At 50.0% G+C, this 24,942-nt stretch overlaps 1 protein-coding gene across 2 annotated transcripts in view; it reads left to right on the forward strand.

Moving 5' to 3' along the window:
* Window positions 1-3,949: 3,949 nt before the first annotated feature.
* Window positions 3,950-24,942, forward strand: part of PICK1 (protein interacting with PRKCA 1) — a 32,547-nt gene continuing 11,554 nt past the window's right edge. Inside the window, exon 1 of one of the 2 annotated variants that reach the window (XM_040594700.1) lies at window positions 3,950-4,033. In XM_040594700.1, coding sequence (XP_040450634.1) covers window positions 3,980-4,033 — 54 coding nt within the window. In that variant the 5' untranslated portion in view covers window positions 3,950-3,979. The remainder of the gene's footprint in view (window positions 4,034-24,942) is intronic. The other variant, XM_040594699.1, reaches the window with a different exon arrangement.

A 24,942-nucleotide genomic window follows, 5' to 3' on the forward strand; every position in this document is an offset into this window, starting at 1 on the left:
CAAATAAGTCCTGGTCCCCACCCCAGAGTGTCATGGGGACCCTGCCGTGCTGCAACAAGTTGGCCCGGGACCCCAGGGTCAAGACACTGGCCAAAAGGGCATCCTCCTTCAGACCTGAGTCTGTGGGGTGGGAAAGGGGATGCAGGAGGTCACAGGTGTCCCGAGGATGGAGGACATCAGGTCCAGGGAAAATACCATGCTGCTGGACAGTGGATGCCAGTTTGAACCTTCTTAGGACTCTTGCACCCTAGGAATGGGCTTGTCACAACATGTTTCTCTCTGTGTGGTCTTGCCAAGGCAAGCAGGCTCTGCTTCCTCCAACATGCTGAATTGCTCCTGAAGGCAAATGTGGGGTCTTTCACAAGGAAAGGGAGGTCTCCTGATGAGAAGGACTCACTCACTCAACCTCATTCTTGCTGCTCACGCACCAGGACACATAGAGGATCTCAGCACCCAATGGGTTACCACGTTCTCCATCTCACCTTCCATTTTTTGGCTCGATTTCCATCCCAGATGCCTCGGATAGTTGGCTGCTTCTGTTTCCTTTGTCACCAGGGCTGGTATAGACCAACACCAACCCTGTAACTGTGAGAGGTCATCCACAAAAAATCTGATGATCCTCCTAGGTCCTCCTGAGTTAGCAATGAGAAAAACATAGCTCCTGCCCCAGCTGCTTGCTGGACAGCCAACCTGGAGACACTTCAATGCTAAGTCAGAAAAAAGAAAGAGATGAATGGATGTGACCCAGGGCACCAGCTTCAAGGAATTTCAAGAACATTTTCAACTCCTATAGCACTCGTCAGAAACCCTGTTGGAAAGACCCAGCAAAAATGCTGGGTGGCACTACATGAAGCATAAGTCCCGAGGATGGTGCTGAGCACCTGAGGAAAAGCCCTCAGAGCAAACCTGTGGGGCTGGCCACTGCCCTTGCAGACCTGGCTGACAGCACAGGGCTATTTCCCTGCACATCTGCCATTGCCTTGAGTAAGTAAAGCTCTAAAATCATAGCGTGGCTGCAGGGAAAACCTCACTAGAGCCCAGTGAGAAGTCTTCACTGAACAGAGCTGGGCGGGGAAACAGCTGCATGCCATTGGCATCAAGTGGGCAGAGGTGCTTAAAGGTGCCTCTTGCATCCCTCAAAAAAAAAAACAACCTCAAGGGATCACCTCCTACCTTTCTTCTTTTTGGCACTACCTACTCCAGAAGAAAGACGGGCTCAGATACTCTTCTCCATATGATGCCTTTTCCCCTTTGGAAGAGAGGAATTTGTATGCTGAGTAACCCAAAGGAGAACCTAGCAAAACAGCACTGAGGCCCTGCTTCCTTGACCAAAGTAGGGTCTGGTGAACCTCAAGTCTTGCAGTATAGGGTGAGTTCTCTCACCAAGACAGACTGTGGTTGTGGGTGTCGTGAGAAGGGGTCCCATGACACAGGCAGAGGCAGTTTGGCAGTTCACCCTCTGTCTGGCAGACAGATAACCAGCAAAACCAAACAGGGCAAGGTCACTTTGTGCAAAGTTGTCTGTGGCCCACTGGATGCAGAGGCAATGGTGCTGCAGAGTTCATGGCATCTTCCCCCCGCCAGCAAGGCTCACCCTCTCGGGTCCAGAGACCCTGCATATGAGGTGTGTGAGAACTGGAAGGACGGGAGGGTTGGTCTCCTGTCCCACAGGGAGATAGCCACTGCTGAGAAACACTGCCCTGCTTGGTCCCCTGACTGCAGCCAACTTCCAACCTAGGGCAGAAAACTGCCAGAAAAGGGTGTTTATTTGCCCTCCCTTTAGGTGGTGGGTTCCTGTGGACCCCCTGGGAAAGTGGCAATGGGGCAGGGACTTCTCGTTTCCCTCCAGAGTGGGTGTACAGGGTGCTGGGCACCAAGTGGTAGGGAGCGAGAGGCCAGGGATCCTCCTAGCGCTTTGTTGGAGATCCCCAAGCAGGAGCCCCGCAGGGCACTGAGAGGAGCTTCAGAGCCTGCGCAGCTCATACCCCGAATGCAGCAGCCTCTTGGCAAGCTCTGCGGGGAGAACAAGATGGTGCTTGATCCCAGCAAGACCGTGAGTGGTGGAGCTCACGTCTTCCTGCATGCCCATGGAGTCTGGGTGAGCAGAAGAGCGCCTGACCCACCACTCCCAACTGGAGCAAGAAAGAGATCAGGCCTGGAGGGGATTTCAGTAACCCACAGGGGTCTGTACTGGTGTTTGTCCCCCTGCTCACCATCCCTGTCCGGGGCTGCTGCCACCTGCCAGACAAAAGCCATGTCTCATTTGTGCCTTGTTGGAAGAGCTGTGGGTGCCTCAACTGCAGACAGGGACATCCTCAAAGGACCATGTACCAGCCATACAGTCTTTGCAAACTGCAGTCTCTGTGTCTCCTCACATTTAAATGGCAGGGAAAGGTTTTTTCCCTTCATTCTGCCTTTCTCCAGTTCTTGCTTTTTGTCTCCTTTGGTTCTGCCTCGTCTTTCTGAACTCATTTTCCCTGTAGTGCCTTTTTCCCTGTTTGCAGCCTACCTCTCACAGCACTGACTGCTTGTATATTGTTTTCCAAGTCTCTCTTGTCTATCTATCATCTTTTGGGCTACAAAGAGGTGGATGCAGGAGAGCGAGCTGTGGAAAATGCACCTCTACAGCAGCAGGAAGAGGTGTGACGCTTTCTTTTCAGTTGAGATGATAAGATGGGCAGAGGGGAAGGAGAGGAGACCATCCCTGTTTCAAGAATCACTGAAGTGGCATGTCTTTTCCTCCAGCATCCCCTGGGAACCCTTTTTAGACACAAGGACCCCGCAAGAGCTTGCCACAACAGCTAACATTGCAGAAGTGGTCTTTCTAGATGCCAGTCTTCCTAATGCCTAGTCCCTAGGGAAATGCTCATATAGCAGGTTTCCACCCCTTCTTTTCAGCATATATTTCTATGGATGAGGTGCTCCAGATCCATAAAAGGGGACAGTCCTTTGTGGATGAAGGATCTACCAGCGAAGGTGGTTCATGAGGCAGAGACGCTGCTAAGCCACAGATTTGCCGTGACGCATCCGTGAAATTCTTTCTTTGGGCCTCAGTCCCCAATATGCAAAGGTGGAAGGATGCCACTTCTCCATCATAAAGCCATGTCAGGATGGCAAGGGTAAAACTGGGTGGGAAGTGGAGATGTCCCACCATGCTAGATGCCCCTGCATCTGCACCGCTCCCAAGGATGACGGGAAAGGCACCCTGCTCTGGCCTGGGCACTCGGTGAGCAAGGTGCATCATCACAGGGGCAGGCAGGGGCACCTGATCAGCAGAGTTTCAACAAGCGGACCGTGTTGATGAGACACATCCACGACCAAGGTGGGATCATTGACATTGCTGAGGAGGGATTTTGCTAGATGATACCCATGCCCTGCACCCATGGCAAGGGAGGAGTAAGAGAGGAGAGCCCCTCTGCAGCAGAGGAGCAACAGCATCCCCATCACAAAAGCCAGGGCCAGTTTTTGTCCCCTGCCCAGCTCAGGGGCACAGCACTGGTATTGTCCCAGGACTGCCTGGGAAAATGGGAGGGGTTCCCCGTGAAATCTTTCCATACAGTAAAACGGCGTCAGAGCTGGGGAGTGAGGGGGGAACGACACAGACATTCAAAAAAATACACACACCCACCCCCCAGCCAAACAATACCCGCAGTGTGCTGAGGGAAAGGGAGACCCATGAATTGGGAGTTTGATAAGGATTTTCTCCCGCGCGCCCGCTCTCTCAACAGCCCCTTCAGTTTTCCCAACTCCCCCCCCCTCCTTCCCTTGCCGGCTTTCTTGTTTGGGCCTTAAACAGTGTGCTGTCTTTGTTCAGGATACAGGTGAACGACAATCATGTGATTAACACACACTCACACACACACACACACACACACGCACGCACATAAAAAGCTTTTTAAAAGCGTCCAGCTTGCTCCAGACCCAAAGACGGGCGAGGAAACCCGGGCTAGGAGGAGCTGAGGCAGCAGCGGTGGCTGGGATGGGGATGGCCGCTGGGATGGACGTCTCTCTGCAAAATCCCTTTCCCATGGAGGTGGGCACGTGAGACAATTAGGGGCAGGAGGGGGGGGGGCAAGGTTTGGGATTTGGGTGTGGGAGGGGGTCCTGCCCCTGCTGCCGCCTTGCCCACGCAGGACAGGCTGGTGTGGGTTTGCGCTGGCTGTGTCCCCCTGTGATGCTGTGGGAAGGACAGGGGGTGACCATCCCAACATTGTGCTGGGGAGGGGGATGCAGAACTCTCCCCTTCTCTCCCTGCTGGGGATGGGTACCAGGTCTCCCACGCCAAAGCCAAGCCCAGCTCCCACGTGGGATTTGCATCTTTGCCAGCATGAGGCTTGCTGGTCCCGCCATGGCTAGAAGGGAGGGCTCGGTGAGCAAGAGGAGGGTGGCAGCCCTCCTGCTGGAAAAGGGGAATGTCTCCCCGCCCAAATCTGAACGGATTTGCTCATTCCCATGGTAGACCAGGAAGGAGACAGAGAAAGGGAGAGGACCAGGAAACTCAGGTGGTTGTGGGAAGGTTGTGGATGGCAGGAACAGTTGACCCATGCTGGAAGTCCTGCTGCCCCAGCCAGAAATAATATATCCAATATCCTCAGTGAGAACTGCATGGCCCCTTTGGTGTGGAGATGCCATGGGACCCTCTCACACCTCATCACCATGACCATAAAATAGCTGGGAAGCTGGCTACTCCATCCTGTGGGGGAAGTGGAGGGTAGTGAGGGCGTGGCCAGGTGACCTTCTGAACCATCCACAGAGGAAGTCATGAAAGAACTAGAAAAAATAGCAAGGTTTCAAACAGTTACTCTTTTTATTTGAAGTTTGGTTGAGTGTGATGCTCCAAGGAAAAGCAGGGAGGAGCAAAGGGAGAGGCCACCAAACGCTTGGAATATCTATGGGTCTGCAGCTCGTCTCACTCGTGAGACATCATGGGACATGACTGATGGCAGCCTGGGAGAGATCAGGACCAGGCCATACCCTTTGCTGGAGCACCCAAGCCCAGCTCTGTCTCCACCACTTCCTCATGCCCTTCTCTCCAAATTCCTCCCTGATCTGATGCCACAACCAACCACTGAGGCTCCCAGCATGCAGGTCATTTTCAAGGCCTTTCTGTGAACAGAAGCAGCACAGTGTCCCCAGAGCCTACGTTTGTGTCACCCTCCACGATTCTGCGATGGCTGTGATCTCCAAAGAACTCTTCAATTTGCCTTGTGCCATAGGCATCCTAACAGGGAGCCGGGCACAGGAAGCACTGCTGGCCTCTGGTCTTCATCACCCCTTGCCAGTTTTGGCTGAAGCTCCCAATATTGGTCCTAGACCTTCCCAGACGCTTCTTTGCTTCCAGTCATGGGCATTGGCGAGCTGGCTGCCCGCAAGGCAGCCTGAGGAGAGATACAGTGGTGTGGGTCACTCGGCAAAAGCAAAGACCTGCCTGCAGCCCTGCCTGGGTTTTGGCAGCACCACATCACATCCATGTGGTTACAGGACAGTTAGCTGCGGGGGGGGGGCGGCGATTTTTGTCGTGGGCTATCAGGGGAAACAAAAGGCAGGCAATGCCTGGAGTTGTTTGCTACCCGAGTTGTTTGTCAATCCAGTGCCCTGCACAGGGCAGCAAAAGAAAGGTTGCAGCAGCTGCCCTGCTCTGGGGTTATCGTTCCCCATGGGTGACACAGCATGGGTGATGCTGATCAGCATGCAGCACTGCAGTCCCATCACCCCAGGATGGGATGGGAGTCTTGGGAAGCTTTTTGGGGACTGGGTCTGGGATGTGGTTGCAGAGTCCCATGTGGCTCTGGAGCAGGAGAAACCCCGTTCCCTCTCCAAGGCACACCAAGGGCTGCTGCAGGTGCAGGAAACCACACTGCTGCTGCCACTGGCATGCATGCCTTGATGTGGCCGAGCAGGAGGCTGCTCAGCAGCATTTTTTGCTCTAAAACAGTGGATTATGGCACCAGCTGATTTACAGAGGAGGTGTAGGGAAAACCTTATGGAACAGAGAGAGGAGAAGCACCCCTGAGCATTGAAAGACTCCAAACAACTCCTGGCCCATCGTCTTGGTCAGCTCGTTGTTTCATGGGTGCACAAGGACTCGTGATGGCAAAACAGGACAATATTCCTGCATTACTCGGGTCTGGGAAGATCAAAGAGGAATGGGGTAAGCCTGTCTGTCTGCTACCTGCTCTGATGAGTGGCAAGGAGCCTCACTGGCTGTTAACCCCCTCATCTCCTGCTGGAAAGTCCAAGTGTACCTCCAAAAAGTGAACCCCAAAAAGCAAGCGCTGAAGGGGTGGGGAGCTGGAGGAGAAGTGGACAGGGTTTGCCTTTTCTCAGATGGAGTCTGGCATATCCAGTGTGATGTGATGGAGGGAGCTGGGTGCTCTCAGTCTGCACAACAGAGAGATGCCGAGGGGAGAAAAGGGGAATTGTACAAGATTGTGCAGAACAACGAGAAAAGGGGACCCTCCCAACAGGACCTGTGGTTGTAGTAGTGCTGAGTGACCGCAGTGGGCTTGTTCAGTGGTGACCAAGGTGGCTCCGGGGTGATCTTCGCCTCTGCCTGTCTTCTGGCTGCAGGGAGGCTCCTGGGGAGCCGGGGGAAGGGTTAAGTCAGGAAGGCTTCAGCCTGCTGCCTTGGCCCCTGTAATTCCTCCAGAGAGTAGGACTGGGAGAACAAGGAGCCCTTTCTGTTCACAGGAATTAATAGCAAAGAGTCATCTGGGGTGTCATTCAAGCCCTGATCAGCTCCCGGAGGAATGTGAGGGAGAGTGAGTGAGCGAGGGAGCACAGCCCAAGGCTGAGGCACCAAAGCCAGGGCAGGAGCCGCTGGGCTGGTAACTAGTGTTACCAGCTGGCCTTTGGGCAGGGGACTGTCTTCCCCTTCACCCCAACCTCCATGTCCCCTCTGCCCTGTCTAGGGGCTCACCGTGACACCCGTACTCAAAGGTCCCTTATTACCCACTGCTTCGTTGCAGGGGGAAGATGTCCCAACCTGTCAACACCACAGCTTCGCCTCTGCTGAGCTGGGAGGGATGGGCCAGGCAGACAGGAGCCAGCACAACCCCACTGCCCTCATGCTGGACATGAACTCCAGCAGACATCCCCTCTCCAGGGATTTCCCATTGTCCCCAGCCTGTGATGGCCTTGGGGTTTGTCCTCCCAAGCCAGCTTGCCCATGGAGAGGGTCTCTAGGGAGCCCTCAAGCATGGCCGGGGACATGGGGTGGTAGCTCAGTGGACCACAAAATTCACTGCTGACCCCTTTGCCACTGCATCATTTTGCCCAAACTGACTTGGTCACTGCAATTTTGGAAGAAAAAGATCAGGCCAGTGAGTTATGTCGCTAGTGTTTCACAGTGTTGCTTCACAGCTGCATAGGAAGGCTTGAAAGTGCTGCATGGTGACACTGCAGCATTGCCTGTAATGGCGATCAGCTCTGGTGGGACAAGTAGATATTTTGGCCATATGTCTACTAGCATGAGAAGGAGACCTTGGAGTGGTCCACCCTGTTCCATGGCCCCCTGCTTCCTCTCTGCCCAGCTGCAACATGGACTGCCCACGTGACCATGCCTGGTAGCACAAGGTGACCCAAGGCTCTCGTGATGCAACGTAGTCAACCCTACCATACAGAAACGATGGGGTCCTCAGGGCAACCCTTTGGGTCAGCATGGCCACAGCATGGACCACGATCCGGTCTGGCAGTGAATGCAGGTCAGGCAGACGGTGACCCGCATGAAAAGTGAACGGAGCTGCGCTGGAGTGCAGGAGTTGCTTTTGCTGGCCGAAATGCACCTCACCAAAGCTTCCCCTCCTCTCCACACACATCAGGTCAGTGCAAAACCAGGCAGCTTAAGCACTAATTCTGCATCTCAGCATCCTCTAAGAGATGCACAGTGCTGCCAGGATGGACTCCTCCGCCCCCTCCCCGCTCCTTGTACCACCACCACAATGAGTATGCCTTGTCATAGAGGGGTTAATAAATGATGCAAGAAAGGAGCCCTTTAATGCACGATGACCTTTGGCCTTTCATAAATCACAGTGTTGGGCTGCAAGTGCGCAGGGGGCGTGAGGCAGTGGGGGGAGAGTATGGGAGGGGGTCCATGCAGCTGCGCCACGGAGTTGACATTGTTCCCACCATCACTAAAGTGCAACAAATCCCTCTATTGTGTTCCTGGTTTATCTGGTTCCTCTTGTTTATTAGCAGAGGTTGTTTGGCGCTGGCTCCAGCCCTGGGCGGGTGGAAAGAGTGTTGGCACGCACCAGAGGAGGGGAGGGAGTGAGTGGGGGGGGATCGGGACGGGAGGACGAGAGCAGTTCATCAATGGCTGTATTGTCCCATCTTTTTTGTTGCTCCTGTAATGATATGTTCGGAAAAAGGGGATTAAATTGAAAAAAAAAAAAAAAAAAGGCAGAGAGGGAGAGAAAGACAAACGGCACAGAAGGACTTGGTAAGAATGGCCAGTCTGGGCCCACAGCGGATGCTGTTGCAGCTGGGGAGGATGGGTCGGGATGGAGCTGCGACGGGGCTGCTCTGTGCCTTTATGCTGCTTATTCAGGTTGGGAGTTGTGAGCCCCAGTGGCTTGGGCTGGCCCTTCCTGTGCCAACTCTATTCATGGCCAGAGGGGACCACGTGCGCACAGCAGAGAGGATGGGGCGGAGGGAGCAAGGGGCTGGAGCCAGCAGGGAAGGGGGAGGAAGGCTATTCTTCATGTCCCTCGAGGCTGAACCTGCGTTTGTACAGAAGAAGCAGCTGGGGGGTACAGCATCTTCTCAAAGCACTAGCAGTGTCCTTCATCCTGCTTGGTCATCAGCCCCCAACCTGCCCATCCATTATGAGAAGCACCAGGGGCCCTTCACAAATTAGTAGAGATTTTCTTGCGCCCAGACCTTGCTTGTGCTTGCATTTTTTCCCCTGCAGCTGCCTATGGACACATCCCCATGGAGAGCTCCACTGGTTTTCATAGGGATCAGTGGGACAGTGCTGGAAGATGATGGTACTTTGGTCACCTCTCTGCCTAAAGATAGATGACAGCGCAGGTAAAACTGCCACAGCAACAGGAGCTTTGCTCGTCATTGCTCTGCCTGTTGCCACCCATGGAGCTGAACAGATGCAAGCATCCCTAAGAGGTGCACATCCCACCATAAATAGCCTTGCTGAGATCAGAGTGAAGTTTGTTGAGATGAGAGTGAAATTCTGTCTGGGATGCTCAAGGGCATTTTCCAGTTCATCTCAGGCCACTACCTGGCCAGTTTTATCCCAGCCACACTGTCTGTTTCTGCTCCAGTGTCTCCATCACCTCAGAGGTGTTGTGTAGGGGCACATTGATCTGGATGTGCACAGGAGCTCTGCTGTGATTTTTTTTGGTTTTTTCAAATGGCATAAGTCAGAGACCGAACCATGCTACTGAACTTGAAATAGCAGGTTTTATTTTGTGTTGTTAGACTCTTGTGTCTGACCTCTCATATTTCAACCCAGGTCAAGTTTTAAATGCAAAAAGCTGGTTTGAAATGAAATGTCAGAAATTCCCTTTGAAAATGTCCATTCGCAACATTTTGGCACTTAGAAAACATAACAGTTCAGGAACATTGTCCTGAAATGAAATGTTTTGATATTTTAAAAATCACATGCACACACTCACTTTCCAGCCAAAATTACTTGTTGAACTAGGTTTAGATCTGCAGCTGGTTTCTTTCCCCTGAAGTCCCATTTCTTGGCAAATTATTGACCAATAAATGCTTCCCTGATATCAGTCATTCCTACCCTTAGGTGATGCCACATCCTTTCCATCCCTGGGAGGTCTCAGTGTCTCCACAAACTGCTGGATTGTGCTTGGATTCCTTGTTTCCCCAAGTCCCACCTTGCCTCAAGTGATCTCAGGACCCCCAGCAGGCCTGCCACCAATCTGTGCCACCCACTCTCTGAAGGTCAAGCGTGAAGCCCAGCGCTGGCACTTAAAAGCTAGAGGTTTAAACTCATATAACGTGGTCACATGTCTTTTTGTGGTTGCTGCTCAGGGTGTTTCTAAAGGGACATATGAGGAGCTGGGTCGCAGGGCTGTGAAGGTCTGAAGCTGTACAAGTGGAAGGGAGGAAAGGAGGGGATGGGATGGAGGGACCTCTTTTCAACAGAAGTGGCAAATGAAGTGTGTCAAAGCTGAGAAACATTGCTGACTTAATTAAAGCTAACATATTTGTACCCTCTTCTCCCATGTAAATATAAAATGAGAGAGTGAGCCATCCCACTGGCCACATAGAGATGAGTCAGGTAGCGACAAAAGGATTATACAGCTGTCAACAGCTTCCCCCAGCCCCTGATTTCAAGAGTGGTTCAGTTCCTCACCTCCCCCTCTGCCCATCACACTCTTTCTCCAGCACAAGTCTGATCAGCTTCTCCACTATAGGAAATTCTCAAAGCTAATTCTGGCTTACCTGTCAGATACTGCTTCACAGCCAGTAGGTACCTCCATACCCAGTGTCATCCAAAGCATCTTCATGTAAACTCTGAAAAGAAAGAATGAGTAATTCCCACCAGCAGTCAGTATCACAACTTGTTCAGATAAACATCATAGAATCACAGAATCATACAATGGTTTGGGTTGGAAGAGACCTTAACGATCATCTAGTTCCAGCCCCCCTGCCATGGGCAGGGACACCTTCCACTAGCCCAGGTTGCTCAAAGCCCCATCCAGCCTGGCCTTGACTGCCAGGGATGGGGCATCCACAGCTTTTCTGGGCAACCTGCTCCAGTGCCTCACCACCCAAGTCCACCTGTCCTTCCCTTCCTCTAGTCCAGTGAGAGGGGACTTCATGGGACTTCTGGATTACAAACCTGAAGAGTTATAGGGTTTTCCTTGGAAAATCTGGTCACACAATGTGTTTAGCAGCAACCTGGAAACAGAGTACAGTTTGCCTGTGCCAACTTGAACCAGCAGCAACACCAATCCTACACCTGAGCCAGTCAGTCACAGAAATGTATCAAAGCCAAATCGCCTTCTGAGACATTCACATCTCTCTTTTTCTCATGGGCAGTCTAAGTTTTATCTAACCTAAGGCTACCTACCAATCTCATCAGCTCTTATAGCAGATGGCACTGGTGGCTTTGAAGGAGATGGTCTTGTCTGCCCAGACTAGGTCACGTCATGTCACAGAAAGGACAGAGCACTGGGACCTGGATTTATAGCAGACAAGTGCATCCCTGAGTGTCCTCAAAGGCCAAGTCGAGCCTAAGATAATTCCCCTGAGAGCAGCATCTGGATCACACCATAGATGTCCCCAAGAGCATTCAGTGTGTGGTAATGAGGACCAATCAGGCTGCCTCAAGGCTGTGCCTGCAAAGTCATTATCCACATCGGCAGAAAATGGAAGAGAAAATAAATACTCACCATGCACACAAAAGAGGATATGCTACTCCAGACAGTGTGGGGAGACACACCTTGGACACTGAGGTCTCAGCTGTGCTCATGGTGAGCCTGACTGTGCTTTCAGTGGCATGCCTTGGAGCAGGGACAGGACTGTGGCACTCACCATGAACATCACAGTCTGAGCAGCTGTCAAGAAAAAACATTAGGTTTTGCTTTCTGAACCCCAGGGAAGTTCAAGGAACCATTTACCTGCCAGAAGTGGTCTGGGAGTTTTTACATGGCTATCAGCATTGGGCTGGAAATTCATAACAAGCCCAGATCAAGTTCCTAATCAAGAGGGATGTCTGGGATATTTTAAACGCAAGTGTCACCTCTTGGGAACAGCACAGGCCCTGCAGCTCCACAGAGTCACACCCTGCACGTTTTGCTCTGAAGTGGGAGAGGAGTCACAGCCCATCGGCCCCTGGGACGTGCAACACAGTGACTAGAGGAGCATGGCACTGCTTGCTGAACATCCCGGCCCAGATGGCACAGCTGAACCTGCCGGGCAGCAGGATTCCCCAGCACCGCCGGCTGCACCAGTGCCTGCTCCTGTGCTGTCTGAAGCACAGCTGTCTCATGTCCCCTCTTCTCCCTACCCCCCAGGAGACCACAGAGCATCCGTGGTCCCCTGGCCACCAACGTGGCCCCTCTGTCAGTGGTCCCCTCGATCGCTGGTCAGCTCTGTTTGAATTGAGACAAGAATTTCTCCCTCATTCACACAGTCATCTTGCCTTCCCCCTCCAAGCCATCAAAATCCTCTTTCCCTGCCTCCCTCCTTCTCCTTCCCGCCACCTCCCCCTTCTCTCCCTGGAACTTCCCTGCAGCTGCAGAGCTGGCCAGACAATCGGGTGTTTTAGAGAAATACATTTTTGGGCTAATTTGCCATGCATAAGTGTTTCTCTTACCCTTTAAAGGCAAGGAACAAAGAGCACATTCTCTGGGAGCTCTGCCCTGTTGTGAGCAGCCCTGCAGCTGTACAGCACTGTGCTACCCTCCACTCTCCTGCTCCACTCTCTGCTAGTTGTGTATGGAGATGGGGCTCTGCTTCTCCCTGTGGGACCACAACGTCTCCTACCCGTCACTACAAATTTCTTTCTGTTTTTTTTTTTAAAGCAGAGCCAGAATAAGTGGGGAGGGAAGGGATTTGGCAGCACCGTCACCTAGACTGACTTGTCACATCATCCAGGTACAATCTTTTATGTTGAGACATCATTTATTTGGAACCAGTCCGAATTTTCTTTTATGTGGGGCTTCATCTGGTGTCCAAGTTAATTATAAATATTTATTTTATCCCCTTGATAAGTAACACTGTGCAATGCATTCCACGCACCATATTAGACTGTAAGAAATCTTATGCTATCAAGGAAACTTAATCATTAAAAGAGAAGTCATGTGTGAGGCTTTCAGGTCCTATTTCCTCCCTTGAAACACTGGTAGCCATCCTTGCTTGGGGAATTTCTCAGACAGGAGGATTTTCCTTTTTGAACTAGGATGTTTGGTTATGAACAGATTTGACCTGGTGGACCTGACTGGGAAGAAGATGCACATGTTCTGGCATGAACCACTCGCTGGTTGTGGGAGAAGGAGATGGCGTGGAGCAGCTGGACACTGAGGAACTAAAAATTTTTGTCAGCCTTGTGGGGATCCCATTTCAGCACTTGCTGAATAACCTTTTTGCTATCCATGGGAAGCTGGTCCAGCAAACAGCTTCCCAGATGAGGCAACAGGTTCTGGTATAGGTGAAACAAGGCTTTTAAACCAGCCACAGTGAAGTCACTTGCTCCATTCCAGCAGCCCTGTATCCTGGAAAACTCTTCCCATCAGCCCACTCCAATCCACCAAAAATATTAACTCAGTCCAAACCAGTCACATTTTCGGCTCCGAATTCAGCACAGTCTAAAGCAGCTAACCTGGTCAACTCTAGCCTACCCAGAACATGCCTATCACAAGCTGCCACCTCAAACTTGCATTCAGATTGCACTCAGTCCACATAAATGTAGCTCAGCTGGGTCAAATCCAGTGTAACTCAGACCAAGCCAGCCATATGCAGGCCATTCTAACCAAATTCAAGCCACACTCCATTCAGGGACCAGTATAGTCTAGCCTGTCTAAGCCAGTAAGGGGCTGAACCAGGATGTACCAGCTGCAAGGCAACAGAAGCTCAGCTCTGAGACACTTGAAATGTGTTTTTAGGTAAAAATGTCTGGATCTTACAGAAGTCACCATGACTTTAAGAGCTTGTGGCACTTTATCTCAAACAGGTTAACAGCATTGGTCCCCCTGAAATGCCCTGCACATCATACCGATACAGATGCATTCATTCTTCAGTTCACTTCCACAGTTGCTTTGCCTCCAGCAGATCCTCTTGACTCAAGTCCAGATGGATCTCTTGCAAAAAAAAAAAAAAAAAGAGATTTTGCTTTAAAATTCTTCCACCTGTTTAAGGAAAAGTCTTCCACTGTTTTAAGGACAAATGGGAAAAGAAGAAAGAAGAAAGAAGAGAGAGGAGAGGTGAAAGTGTCATCAGCAGAAATGTATTTGGGGGAATATGTAATACAGGAAAAGGTGAAGGCCTTATGGGCTGGAGCCTAAGATCCTGAGCTTCTAAGCTAGGAAAGGCCAGCTTGGAAGAAATGATAGCTGGAGGAACCTACAGTAGAATAAGGTATGATTGGCAACACCACCCAAGGACAGCAGGACAGGTTGAGCCTCACCTGGCACAGCCCACTAAATCCCTCCCTTTCTGACTCTTTAGGCTTTTTGCATGCAGCAAGGCTGGTAGCCATACCTACGTAAGAACTTAGTTACAATAGGAGGCCATTAGTGGAGCCAAGGCTCCAGGACATGCATTTATTGGTAGTGTGGTGGCACTTGCTCTACACAGAACATCACCTGCTCTTAGCTCAGCTGAGATTTTAATGGTCTGAGACTCCTGCCATGCTGTGCTACTGTGAATGAGCTGTGTGAGGGAGCAGTGCAGAACGTCAAGCTTCCTAGTTTCCAAACTGCATTTCAAACTCCAGGATTCACTCTTCTGACCTTGCAAGTGACTCCAGTAAGTGCCAGTCAGGTATTAAAACCATAGTGCCAAGAAAAAGTCAATTTCTGCTGGACTCAGAGCTGCAACAGTGAAAATCCCATTGAGCAATGGATGTAATCATATTTAGCAACCCCTCTGGGTAAATGTCCTTCAATCCCTCTAGGAGACTGAACTTGAAAATTTCCTTCGTAGGGCTGCAGGGGACATCACACAGCACAAGTGGTCTGAGTGGCACAGGTAGGTTGGCCACCAAGACCAAGTGCCAATGCAGACACCCCAAAACGCTATATGGGGTTAGTGGGAGCAAAATTCAGCTCCAGCCTTTGTGGTTACCAACTCAGTGAGACAGAGAGAGAGAGAAAGAAAGGAGAGGAAAGGGAGGGAGAAGGTTAGGGAGAGGGGGAGGGCAGATTTCTGTTACCACATGATTTTCCTGGTTATTTTCAAAGCGCTGCTCTAACACACGCACACGAGTCCCATGTGATTGCTTATTTACGAAAGCACAGTCGTAATGTTTTGTGCATCTCACATCCGCTCGGCAGCCCACCTGACTGCGGGCTCCGTGGGCACCCACTGCATCCTTTCCATCTGCGCCATCGAGCCAAGGGGGATGGGCAACCCATGATAGTGGACACTGCTCCTGTCCTGGCGAGGCAAGGAAGCAGAAAGGAGGACTTTCCTTTTCCATTTCCAAACTGCTCCTTACTTCCCTTTGCCTGGAGCTATGTGAGGATGCTCCAGAGGCAGGGTGCTGTCCCTTCTGTACTGTCATGGGGAGAAAAGGCATTTATTTCAGATCTGTCTGTCTCACTTCTTTCAATTTGCAGAGCACCTGGAAGCAAGCTCAGATACAAACAAACCTGGCATATGACAATATGCCATATTTGATCTTCAAATAGGTGCACATTCTCTTTTCTTGTGGAGGACTTTTTCTCATACCGTCATCACAGAAGTCCCCTTTCACCCAAATATCCACTTAATAAAAGAGGAAGCCTCCTTAGAAAGGGCAGGGAGGTGGCTAAGAGAGGGTGTTCACAATAAAATAAAGCTGGTTATTTCTTTGAGGTCGTGGGATTTGGCCTACCACCAATGCATTTGTACAGAGAACCTCTAACTCCAGTAAAATTGTTCTTCTCAGCTAAAGGGAGGTCTAAGACATGAGCAAGAGAGATGCAATGTCGGAGAACAGATTTTTTGAAGGCCAACAATAGGAACTGAATTCACAGAGGCTGTGATGAGACAAGATTGTGCTGCAGCAAAACATACATTTTAAGTGTGGTGTTTTCCTTTCCTTTCTCTCTCCACAGTCCTAGGTGCCTTGTCAATGAAAAGGAGTCATTGCCTCATATGCTGCAAAAACCCCTCCAGTGATCTTTGCCAGTATTGAAGCTCCTGTGAAGAAAGGACATCTGACATTTTAAAACTTTGGTCTGGCCAAACCACCTAATGTCATTCCTGCTTCCTCTTCCCAGACAACCAATCCTTGCTTTAAATTGCCCAAGAGCCAACAGTGCTACCTTGCCACACAGATTACGCCTCCCACCACCATGCATCTTTCTTGCATGCTTAGTAAGTCGCCTCCATGAAGGGTTAATTCAACCAGGGCCTTTTACTCCAAGTTGTTTTCCAAGTAGCTGAGAGAATAGGTCTCTTGTTACAAACATGGCTTCTGGGCATTTGGTGATGCTTTCCCTTTTCTCTCTCTCTGTACCACAAAAGAATCTTTTGTTCTTGTCCCTCTGTCTCATTTACTCTCCCCCACCCAGCTCTCGCCTCTTCCCTCCATTGGCTGCCAAGTGACTAAGGAATGGCAAAAAATGACCATAGCTGGTCATGGCAAATATTTCTTCAGCTATTATCTGATAGAGACCTTGAGCATCTATGTGAAGGGCCCTCTGCCTTCCCTCAGGCTTCTCCTAGAGATAGGGGAAAATGAGTCGGACACAACAGGGCAGGATATAAGTTGAATCAGTCCAACATGCTAATGGAAATGTCTTTCAAATGGAGTCATGGTGCCTGTTTCAGGAAAATCAAATGATAGGGACCCAGAGCTGGCAGGAGTCCAGTGGAAGCTTCAGTCTGCATTTATTAAAAAACACATGGGAGACACAAAAAAGTCACTTTCTGGCTTCCACATTTACTGATTCAGCTGTTTGTAAGCTGGAATCAACACTCTTTGTTGGATAGATTGTAATGTCATATAGTTTCTCTGCACTATTACTGTAAATCTGGTTGTGCATGATCTCCTACCACAGAAAAGCTGTGACAAATCCCCATGGACATCATGTCTTCCCACACCCCAGTGAATTACCTCAGGCATTCCCACAGACATCCTTCTAGCTATAGTCCCCTTGCACATACTGCTTCACTGAGTCATTTTACACATACATACATAGATATGTAAAAGTTCACATGATGCTAAAGTCACTGCAATTTCCACGATGACTTTTCTGCAACAGAAACAATTCCCCAGCCAGATTCCTACCTCCCTACCTTTTAGAGCATTTGGGTACACCCTTCACTGATACTGCCTTCTGCAAGAAAATCAAATTCTTCAGTCTCACCTGAAGCAAATCTTGCTGGTTTTGCCTTTCTGCTCATCTTCCACAGACCCTCTTCACTACTCTGACTACCATTTGTCCAAGTCCATCTCAGTTTGTGTTGTTCTTTAGGTGAACATGGCATATACTGCCTGGCTCCATCTGCCAAGCTTTCTGTACTCTTCTTGCATTCAGTGCCTTAACTATTTTGGAAAGCCCTTGAAACAATCATTACATTTCAGCCTTAGTGACTTCCCGCACACACGCATACAAAGCTGTGGATTTAAGGCGTTATCTGGAGAATTTTTATTCCTGTAGAGAAGGGAAATGGACTATACAGGTAAATGGACCATTATATACCCACATTAGAAGGACTTGTCTGGTGGATTTTAACCAAGCTGGTTAAAACATCATAAAAACAGTGCACTGACAAACTCATTATTCGTATGACTGTGCTCACAATTAAGATTTGTGCCAAGTCAGCTGTATCTGTTTTGAAGCTGCATGCAGAGCAGCTTTCATTGTAAAGCATCAAACCCATCTAATATGTAACAATTAAGGAATATATAATAATGCCTCCTGGTTTGATAGCATCTAAATGAATCCCAACATAGACAGAGAAGTCCTTATTGCAATCCCAGCTGTGCTCCCCTGTCCTCACAGTAGCTCTATCATACAGGGTGCTCGCCAGGAGCATACAGTCAGCCTTAGTAGATAAACACTGCTCATCTCCATCACAAAGCATAACTGAAGCACCCTGAGATGAAGAATTTTACCCGTCAGAAAAGCAAGTCTCTGGCAGAACCAGAAACTCATTAATTCAAATGTTGTGCATCTAATGCTACAAACACTAACCTCCCCACCCAGCAGTGCCCCGATAAAGCAATGCATTGCTGGATCCTCTTAGAAACCCCTGTTTAGCAATGGTGAAACAAGGAAAAGGATTTGCTTCTCCCTGGCTCCAATTCCCCTTTACAGGGTGAGATCCCACAGTCCTGCAATGGAGACTACTGCAGTCAAAGGCAGTACACTGCCTAGAGGGCCCCGTCAGGGTCATCTTTGCACACTGTGGAGACCAAGAGGTCAGCTGTTGAAGTCCCTTTGGAAAAAGAGAGTCTACCACCATCTCTTTCACAGATGTGAAGCCCAAGGATGGATTATGGATAGATAATTTTGGATGAATCAAGAAAAGAGAGGAGGAATAGCTGGATGGCTAAATAAAGCCAATGAGATCACATGTTCCGCCTTTTTATCTGCTTTTCTCTTTCTGCTTTTCGACAACAAAGCTTCCTTTGATACAGAAGAAGAGGGGGGCAAGGAGGGTGGGGAGAGGGGGTGCCAGAGTCACCCCAATGGCCCCCGGTCACTTATCCACGCTCCTTAATGTGATGTTCCCACTGACAGAGGCAGAAAAAAACAGTGATCTCATGATTTCAGAGACAATTCATGCAAACAACGCTGGGAGATGAGGGGTGAAGGGGACAGGAAAGAAGAGTAAAGAATGGGTGAGTAAAGGCAAGAAAGGGAAAGGAATAGGGAGAGGGGACACGGGAAGCAGGACCTTAGAGGACAACTGTGACTAGAGATAGAAACCAAAGGTCAAAATCCAAAAGAGGATGTGTAGAGGGATTGTAGGGAGAAGGAGAAAAAGAGGAGTCTTGAGACCAAGGGTAACAGGACTGGTGGAAGAATGTTAGGTATGGCATTGTACGGCAGGACTAAGGGCAGGGGCAGGGATAAGAGTTGACTGAGTTGTGGAGTACGTAGGAAATGGAGGCTGGGCTCAGAGGCAGTGTGGTGGGAGGAAGAACAAGGGCTTGATATGAGCGTGACAAGGAAAGGAGGGGGAAGTACCTATGGGGTCGGGAGCAGAAGGGGTAAGACTTACGAAACTTGTTACTTCTGCATTCTGCTTACACAAAACCAGGTCACCAAATCTGCCAAGACAATAATCCTGCTCTCTTACAGCCCCAGAGCCAAGAGATGCCAGGAATGCAACGGGGAGAGAGATTTATTACCTGAGGCATTCAGCCATGTCCAAGGGAGGCAGTGGGGAGGCAGTGGGGCTGGAGACAGGCAGCCCGGTTTCCACTTTGGCTGGGCTGATGTCTCTGCAGGAGACCTTCACACCTGTGCAGAGGAGCACTGTGTGTGTATTACACCTCACCGGCCAGCAGCTGCTTCTTTCAGCCTTCTTCCTTTCCTTCCCTCCTGCCTTTTTGTTCCTCCTTCCCTTCTTCCCTCCCTCAATCCTTCCTCACCGTCTCCACACAAGGAGACAAGAGCTCAGTACAGTTGGCAGGAGATGTCACACCTTCTTCCCCATCCTTCAAGGGGGACCTGCCACCCCAGCAACACTTGCCCATAACCAGTGAAGCAGCCAGGGCCCAGCAGGAGGCTTCTGAGTCCACAGGGCTCCTGATGGAGTTGGGACAAAGAGGGGAACGAAGAACTGGGGAAACAACTGGGGAAAGTGTCCCCCATTATGAGCTGCCATCTCCATGTCTCATGGCTTTCCCCAACAGTGGTCTGTCCTGGGGGCTCATCACATTTCCCCCCTCCTCTGTCTGCTCCATGGCAGCTAATCAGTGACCCACTGACAGTCTCTGTCCATCACTCATCTCTGCATGCAATGGGGTAATTAAACCCTGACCCTCCGCTCCTTTTATCCATTTCCTCTGCACAGTCACTCCCCGAAACAGCAGAGGGGAGGGCCTGCTGTGGAGGCTCCTGCCCCAGCCTCCAGCTGCAATGAAGATGTAAAGCACAGGAAGGACTTGTTGCAGAAGAAAGATGCTTGAAGGGGCAGCCAAAGAGGTACTGAGTGCTAACAGGCTTCCCACATGCTTATGCTGAGCTCTGTTGACCTACCTCCATCACAGACATTTGTAAACATTCAACTCTTTATCATCATGCCACAAAGTTGTCCAGCACCTTTCCCCTGCCCACGCACACCTACAGCAAACTCACTGCTCCTCTGTGTGTCCTCAGGGCGGTGCCAGGTGCGGTACCCAGCTCAGGTCTAGCAAAGCTTTTCAGGACCCTCAATACATCCAGCCCTGGGCTTGCTCCCCCACAATACCACCCAGCTTTTTTGATGTGCCCCAACTCGAAGCTTCTGCACTGCCTGGTGTGACCCCATCACCTCCACGTGGGCTAAGCCCAGTGCCTCAGACCTGACACATCGGGCTTTCCTCATTAAACATCTGCAGAAGGGCGGAAGGAGTTCTCGCAGCAGGGTGCATCCCAATGGAGCACAGCAGATAGACCCAGGAGCTGGCTGGGGCAAGGTGATGTTGCTCTTGCCTGCGTGGGAGGACAATGGAGGATGCACCCAGTGACAGGCAGGAGTCACAAAATGCCAGGAAGTTCTTTTTCATTCGTTCTTTCTTTTTTCTGGCTTTCTGGCACTCTGCAAAATTTATTACACAGATTGATAAACAGCCAGAAATGATGCCGAGCAACCCAGACTCTGCTTCCTCCTCCCTACTCCGAGTGGGGAAGCTGCCTCCCTCCCACGCATGAGCAAGAAGGGCTGGGGCCACCCGGGGAAGGGCATGACGGGTAAAGCAGTGCCCCCGAACAATTAAGCACTGTCCCAGGCACTGCACACCCTTGTCCCGGGAACAAAAGAGTCACACACAAGAGACCTGACTGTGAAGCCTCCATCCGCTTTCATCACTGACCTCCGGGGCAGTCAGGGCACAAGGTCAGCCCACTTAAACTCCAAACTCAGCCAGAAATAGAGCTGGGAAGTGGGCAAGGGTGGCCAAGTGCAGGGGTCCCCAACCATTTGAGGGTTTTTTTGACTGAGCCATTTCATTTCATCAAAGACACATTTTTTTCTGGAAGGAAAATGGAGAGCAGCGGGTGTGAAGGGAGTAAGGGGGAGGCAGGGTGTTCACCGTGAATTATGACCGCTCTCAACAAGAGCCTTTTACATTGTGGAGGTGAGGAGAGGATGGGGTAATTGGCCATGTTAGACCCATGCATAACGAGGGCAACTCTCTGCCTGTTTCCCACCCTCCACTCTGCCATTGCTTACAAGATGTGGTCCCCCGTATGCCCCGTCACTCTTCCGCTGTGGGGCTCAACACTCCAAGGGCTCAACCCAAGGACCACAAGCTTTGACAGTGCCTTACCAGACTGGCAGTCCTCCTGGGCTGTCAATAACGTGTGGTCATGCCCCTGGTGTGGGAAGGCTGAAAGTTGCTGTATAAATTAAAAACCATCAGCCAAGCCAGGGCTCATATTTTCCACTTGCAGGATCTCAGAAAACCTATTAGGCTTTAAGTCACTGTTTTTTCCAGGTTGTAAATACTGCCTTTGCATGTAATGCTTTCATGGAGTAACAGCTGTACCTTCTGAGGGCCAGCAGTGAGCAGTGTGTTAGTGGCAGGGAAGAACAGACTGTCCTGAGACCTACCTCCTTGACTAGGAGGAGAAATCTGTGGGAACAAAGTCAAGGGGGAATGAAACGTGTTTGGTGTGTGTGGAAATACAATGCATCTACCATGGAACAGTGTCCATTTCACCAGGCTTCTTCCCTCTGGATAAGCTTCTGATAACCCTAAATGCAGGAAATTTCAGAGGCAGGGTAATAAAAACACCCGGGGAGGAAAAAAATTACAAAAGAAAAAATCAATCAATGCACAAAAATACTGCTTTTCACCCCAAAAATGGGAAATTTCACCATCCAGACTAAGTCAGCCTGAACTCCGAAGGACAGCAATACTGTGTTCTGCTGAAACAATATGGGGCAAGCACTCAAGAGCTTGGTGCCCCCATGGGGAAGGATATCTCCAATTTGTCAGAATGAACTGAAGGTTCATCTCATCCTGGGAGGAGTCTGAATGCAGCAGCAGTAAGATCCACAGGCTGGGAAATCAGCAGTCAGGTCATTTGTAGCAATGTTTTCAAGGTTTCTCTCCCCTTCCTCTCTGAGTTGGTAGCCCCAAGATGCAAGTGCTAACAGCAAACACCCACCCTGACATGTGATAAACCACACCTGCGAATGACTGTCCCCTATTCCACCTCAAATGGGGCCACCACCACCTCCATCTCTCATCTGCACCATGTAGAAGCCCCTGCAGGGGTCTGAAGCACCTAGCAGAGGTAGGGCAGGGACGGAGCAGGCAGGCTGTGGAACAGTGGGCAGGAAACACAATCCCCACACTTACCCACTAGAAGTTCCCCTCAAAACAGACAACGTGGCTCGAGGGACAACAATCAAGGAGGATGTTAGCTCAGCATTAGTTGTGTTGACGCTGACAACAGTAGCAGAACAGCAGCCAGAAACACGAGATTCAACACAGACCCAGTACAGAGAAATGCATCTGAGTGCCAAGAAGCTAACTAGTCATGCAAAGTGTGATCTGCTTGCAGACTTCTTATTACACGTGATGAAAGACAAGCAGAAAGGAGTTTGACTCCCAGAGCCTAGGCTGACTTTTCATGGATTGTCTGTCTGGGGGTGGAAAAATGTCTGTACTTGCAAACTGAGCCCTCTTGACCCAGGCTGTATTTATTGATAGACTTTTCAGGATAAAACTGTGTTTCAAATTTTTGATACAACAATTAATCAGACCTATTCCTGGAAAAGAACGGCTTCCTGGGATTCTTTTACATGCTGGCTAGCCTTATTTTTTTGTATGTTAGATAACCGTTTGCATCAGTAATTCATTAGTTTTTTCCTTGGGAGGAGGCAATTGGCTGGATTTCTAATGAATGGCTTTAGGGCACACGCAGATTCATTCTCCATCTCATGCAGAGAGAATCCAATCGATTCCGGACATGTTAGAATGACTGTACACACACAAAAAAAGCAGGGTCAGTCAGCACACACACACACCAGCCAGTCCTTCAGGGACATACCGAAGGACATACACGATGTGCAGACATCACTGGAGCAATACAAAAGCAAGGTGCATCAGCCCTACCGGTTTTGGCCTTGCTAGTGTCAGAAGGTCTGCGGTTTTACCTCAGGCCAGTTCTGCCTACTGTCTTTCTTTCTAATGGCAGGAGCTGCCAGGAGAGGAGACATTTGCTGCTTGTTCTTTTCCCCTGCAGCTCTAGTAGCAGAAGTGGATGCAAGATAAATGAGGACCCAGGACTGCTTTTAACTAGTCTGTTGCCCAGCCATGTACAAGGCCCTGACCAATCCCCTTGGGCACAACCAAATGATTTTGGTTATGCAGGTGTTCTCTTAGGCGTGGGGGAAACGGGTTTTTTTTTTCCCCCTTGCAGTAAAATAGGAAAAATATCCTACGGTTGCAAATCCAGTACGCCTGAATCCAGACCCGCTTCCTGCAGCCGAGGTTCTCAGCAGGGCCCACACGGTGGAGCTCCCCTCTCAGAAATGAAGCCCAGCGGACTAGCCTGGTGGTCGCCTCCTCCGGGGTGACCCTGCCACGAAGCAGGAGACTGCACAGGGCCAGTGTGGGATTCCCAGACCTGCCGTGGCCTGGGAAAGACTTGGTTTCTGCCTCTGCTGACGATCTGATGTGTGCTACTGGTTTATTCAGCTCCTGTCTGTATTAACACTCAACTTTGGGCAGGGTTATGCAGGGTCGCCTCTGTGTTGGGCTGTGCCCAGCTAGCCAAGGGCTGGACTTCACTGCGAGCTGCAATGTGTCACAAATACATCAACCCCTAGCTGTCAATAGCAAAGCTACTAGCTCTGAGGAGGACAGATGTTTGTTTTTTTTTTTTGTTTTAATGCATTTCAAAGTATTCTAAGAAGAAGAAAGTTACAGACAGTTGTTTTGATCCAAGAATTTGAAAAAGAATTACACACAAAAACATTTCCAAATGTTGCAGAGTCTCTCTCGGGACCTCAGCATTGCAGAATCTGTCCAGTTACATTTTCACTATCTCTAGGGGTAGATATTCCACCACCTCTCTGGGCTGCCATAACAGTGCTTATCCACCCTCACAGTGGATTTTTTCCCCCCCTTTCATTGCACTGGAATTCCATGCTGCAACTTGTAACCCTTGCCTCTTGCCTTTTGCTGGCTCTGCCTTCTCTGTATCATCCTCAGCTGCAGTGAAGTGCCATTGAACTGCTGAGCCACAGCAAGCTCCTCACAGGCAGAGATCAGGGTCTGGCTCATCAATTCTAGTGTTTCACTGATGTAAAATTCCTGCTAGCATCCACAGTCAGGATGTCAGTCTTCTCTTCAGAGAGCTTATACCTGAAGGACTGCATTTTTTATTCAACTTCCCTTCATAAATAAATCATCCCCTAGACCTAGGACTTCAAAGTGATTATTAACAACACACTCTTGCCCTTGTACTCCAGCATTGTGGGTGGCTTCAGCTGATGTTTTGATGTATGCAGTCAAGAGGTTCATGGCTGCACACTGCAAACACTAACCACTCTCACAGCCAGGAAGAGAGGTCATTGTCATCGGCCAGTCCTTCTTCCTGGTTATGGAGAAGTATTCAGTTCAAAGAGTGAATTTTATTTTTTTTAATCTGCATCAGTAAGGCAGGTTTGGCAGGCTGGTAATTGCTCAGAAGACAGCAGCAGCTGGAAGAGATGACACATAATGCAACAGGTGACCACATTCTTCTGGGAAATCAAAGCATTTTCCCAGTGATGGTACTATCTTGATGGAGGCAGAAAATTAATTTGAACACCTAACCACTACCCCCACACACATATCACAGAGGAGAAAAAACGTGCAGAAGCTTGGCGATCCTGCCATACACATGGCAGCACAGTAGTTTTGCATACAGCTGTGCTGATCGGCTTCCAAATCACTGCTTCCACAGGTTGCTGCTGGCCTGCCAGCAGTAGGGGCAATTGGACCAACCACTTTCAAAGCTCTTTGTGTCCCTGCTGTCATCTGAATCATCAGTCCAGGGTGTGTTCACATTCACAAAAGTTTTTCTGAAACGTTCCTTTCTGTGGGAGGCTGGTGCTGGGTGTGTTCGTGTAGGGTACATCACTTTCCATGGGTAA

The sequence above is a fragment of the Falco naumanni genome, chromosome 5 (genome assembly GCF_017639655.2).
Source record: "Falco naumanni isolate bFalNau1 chromosome 5, bFalNau1.pat, whole genome shotgun sequence".
Taxonomy (NCBI): domain Eukaryota; kingdom Metazoa; phylum Chordata; class Aves; order Falconiformes; family Falconidae; genus Falco; species Falco naumanni.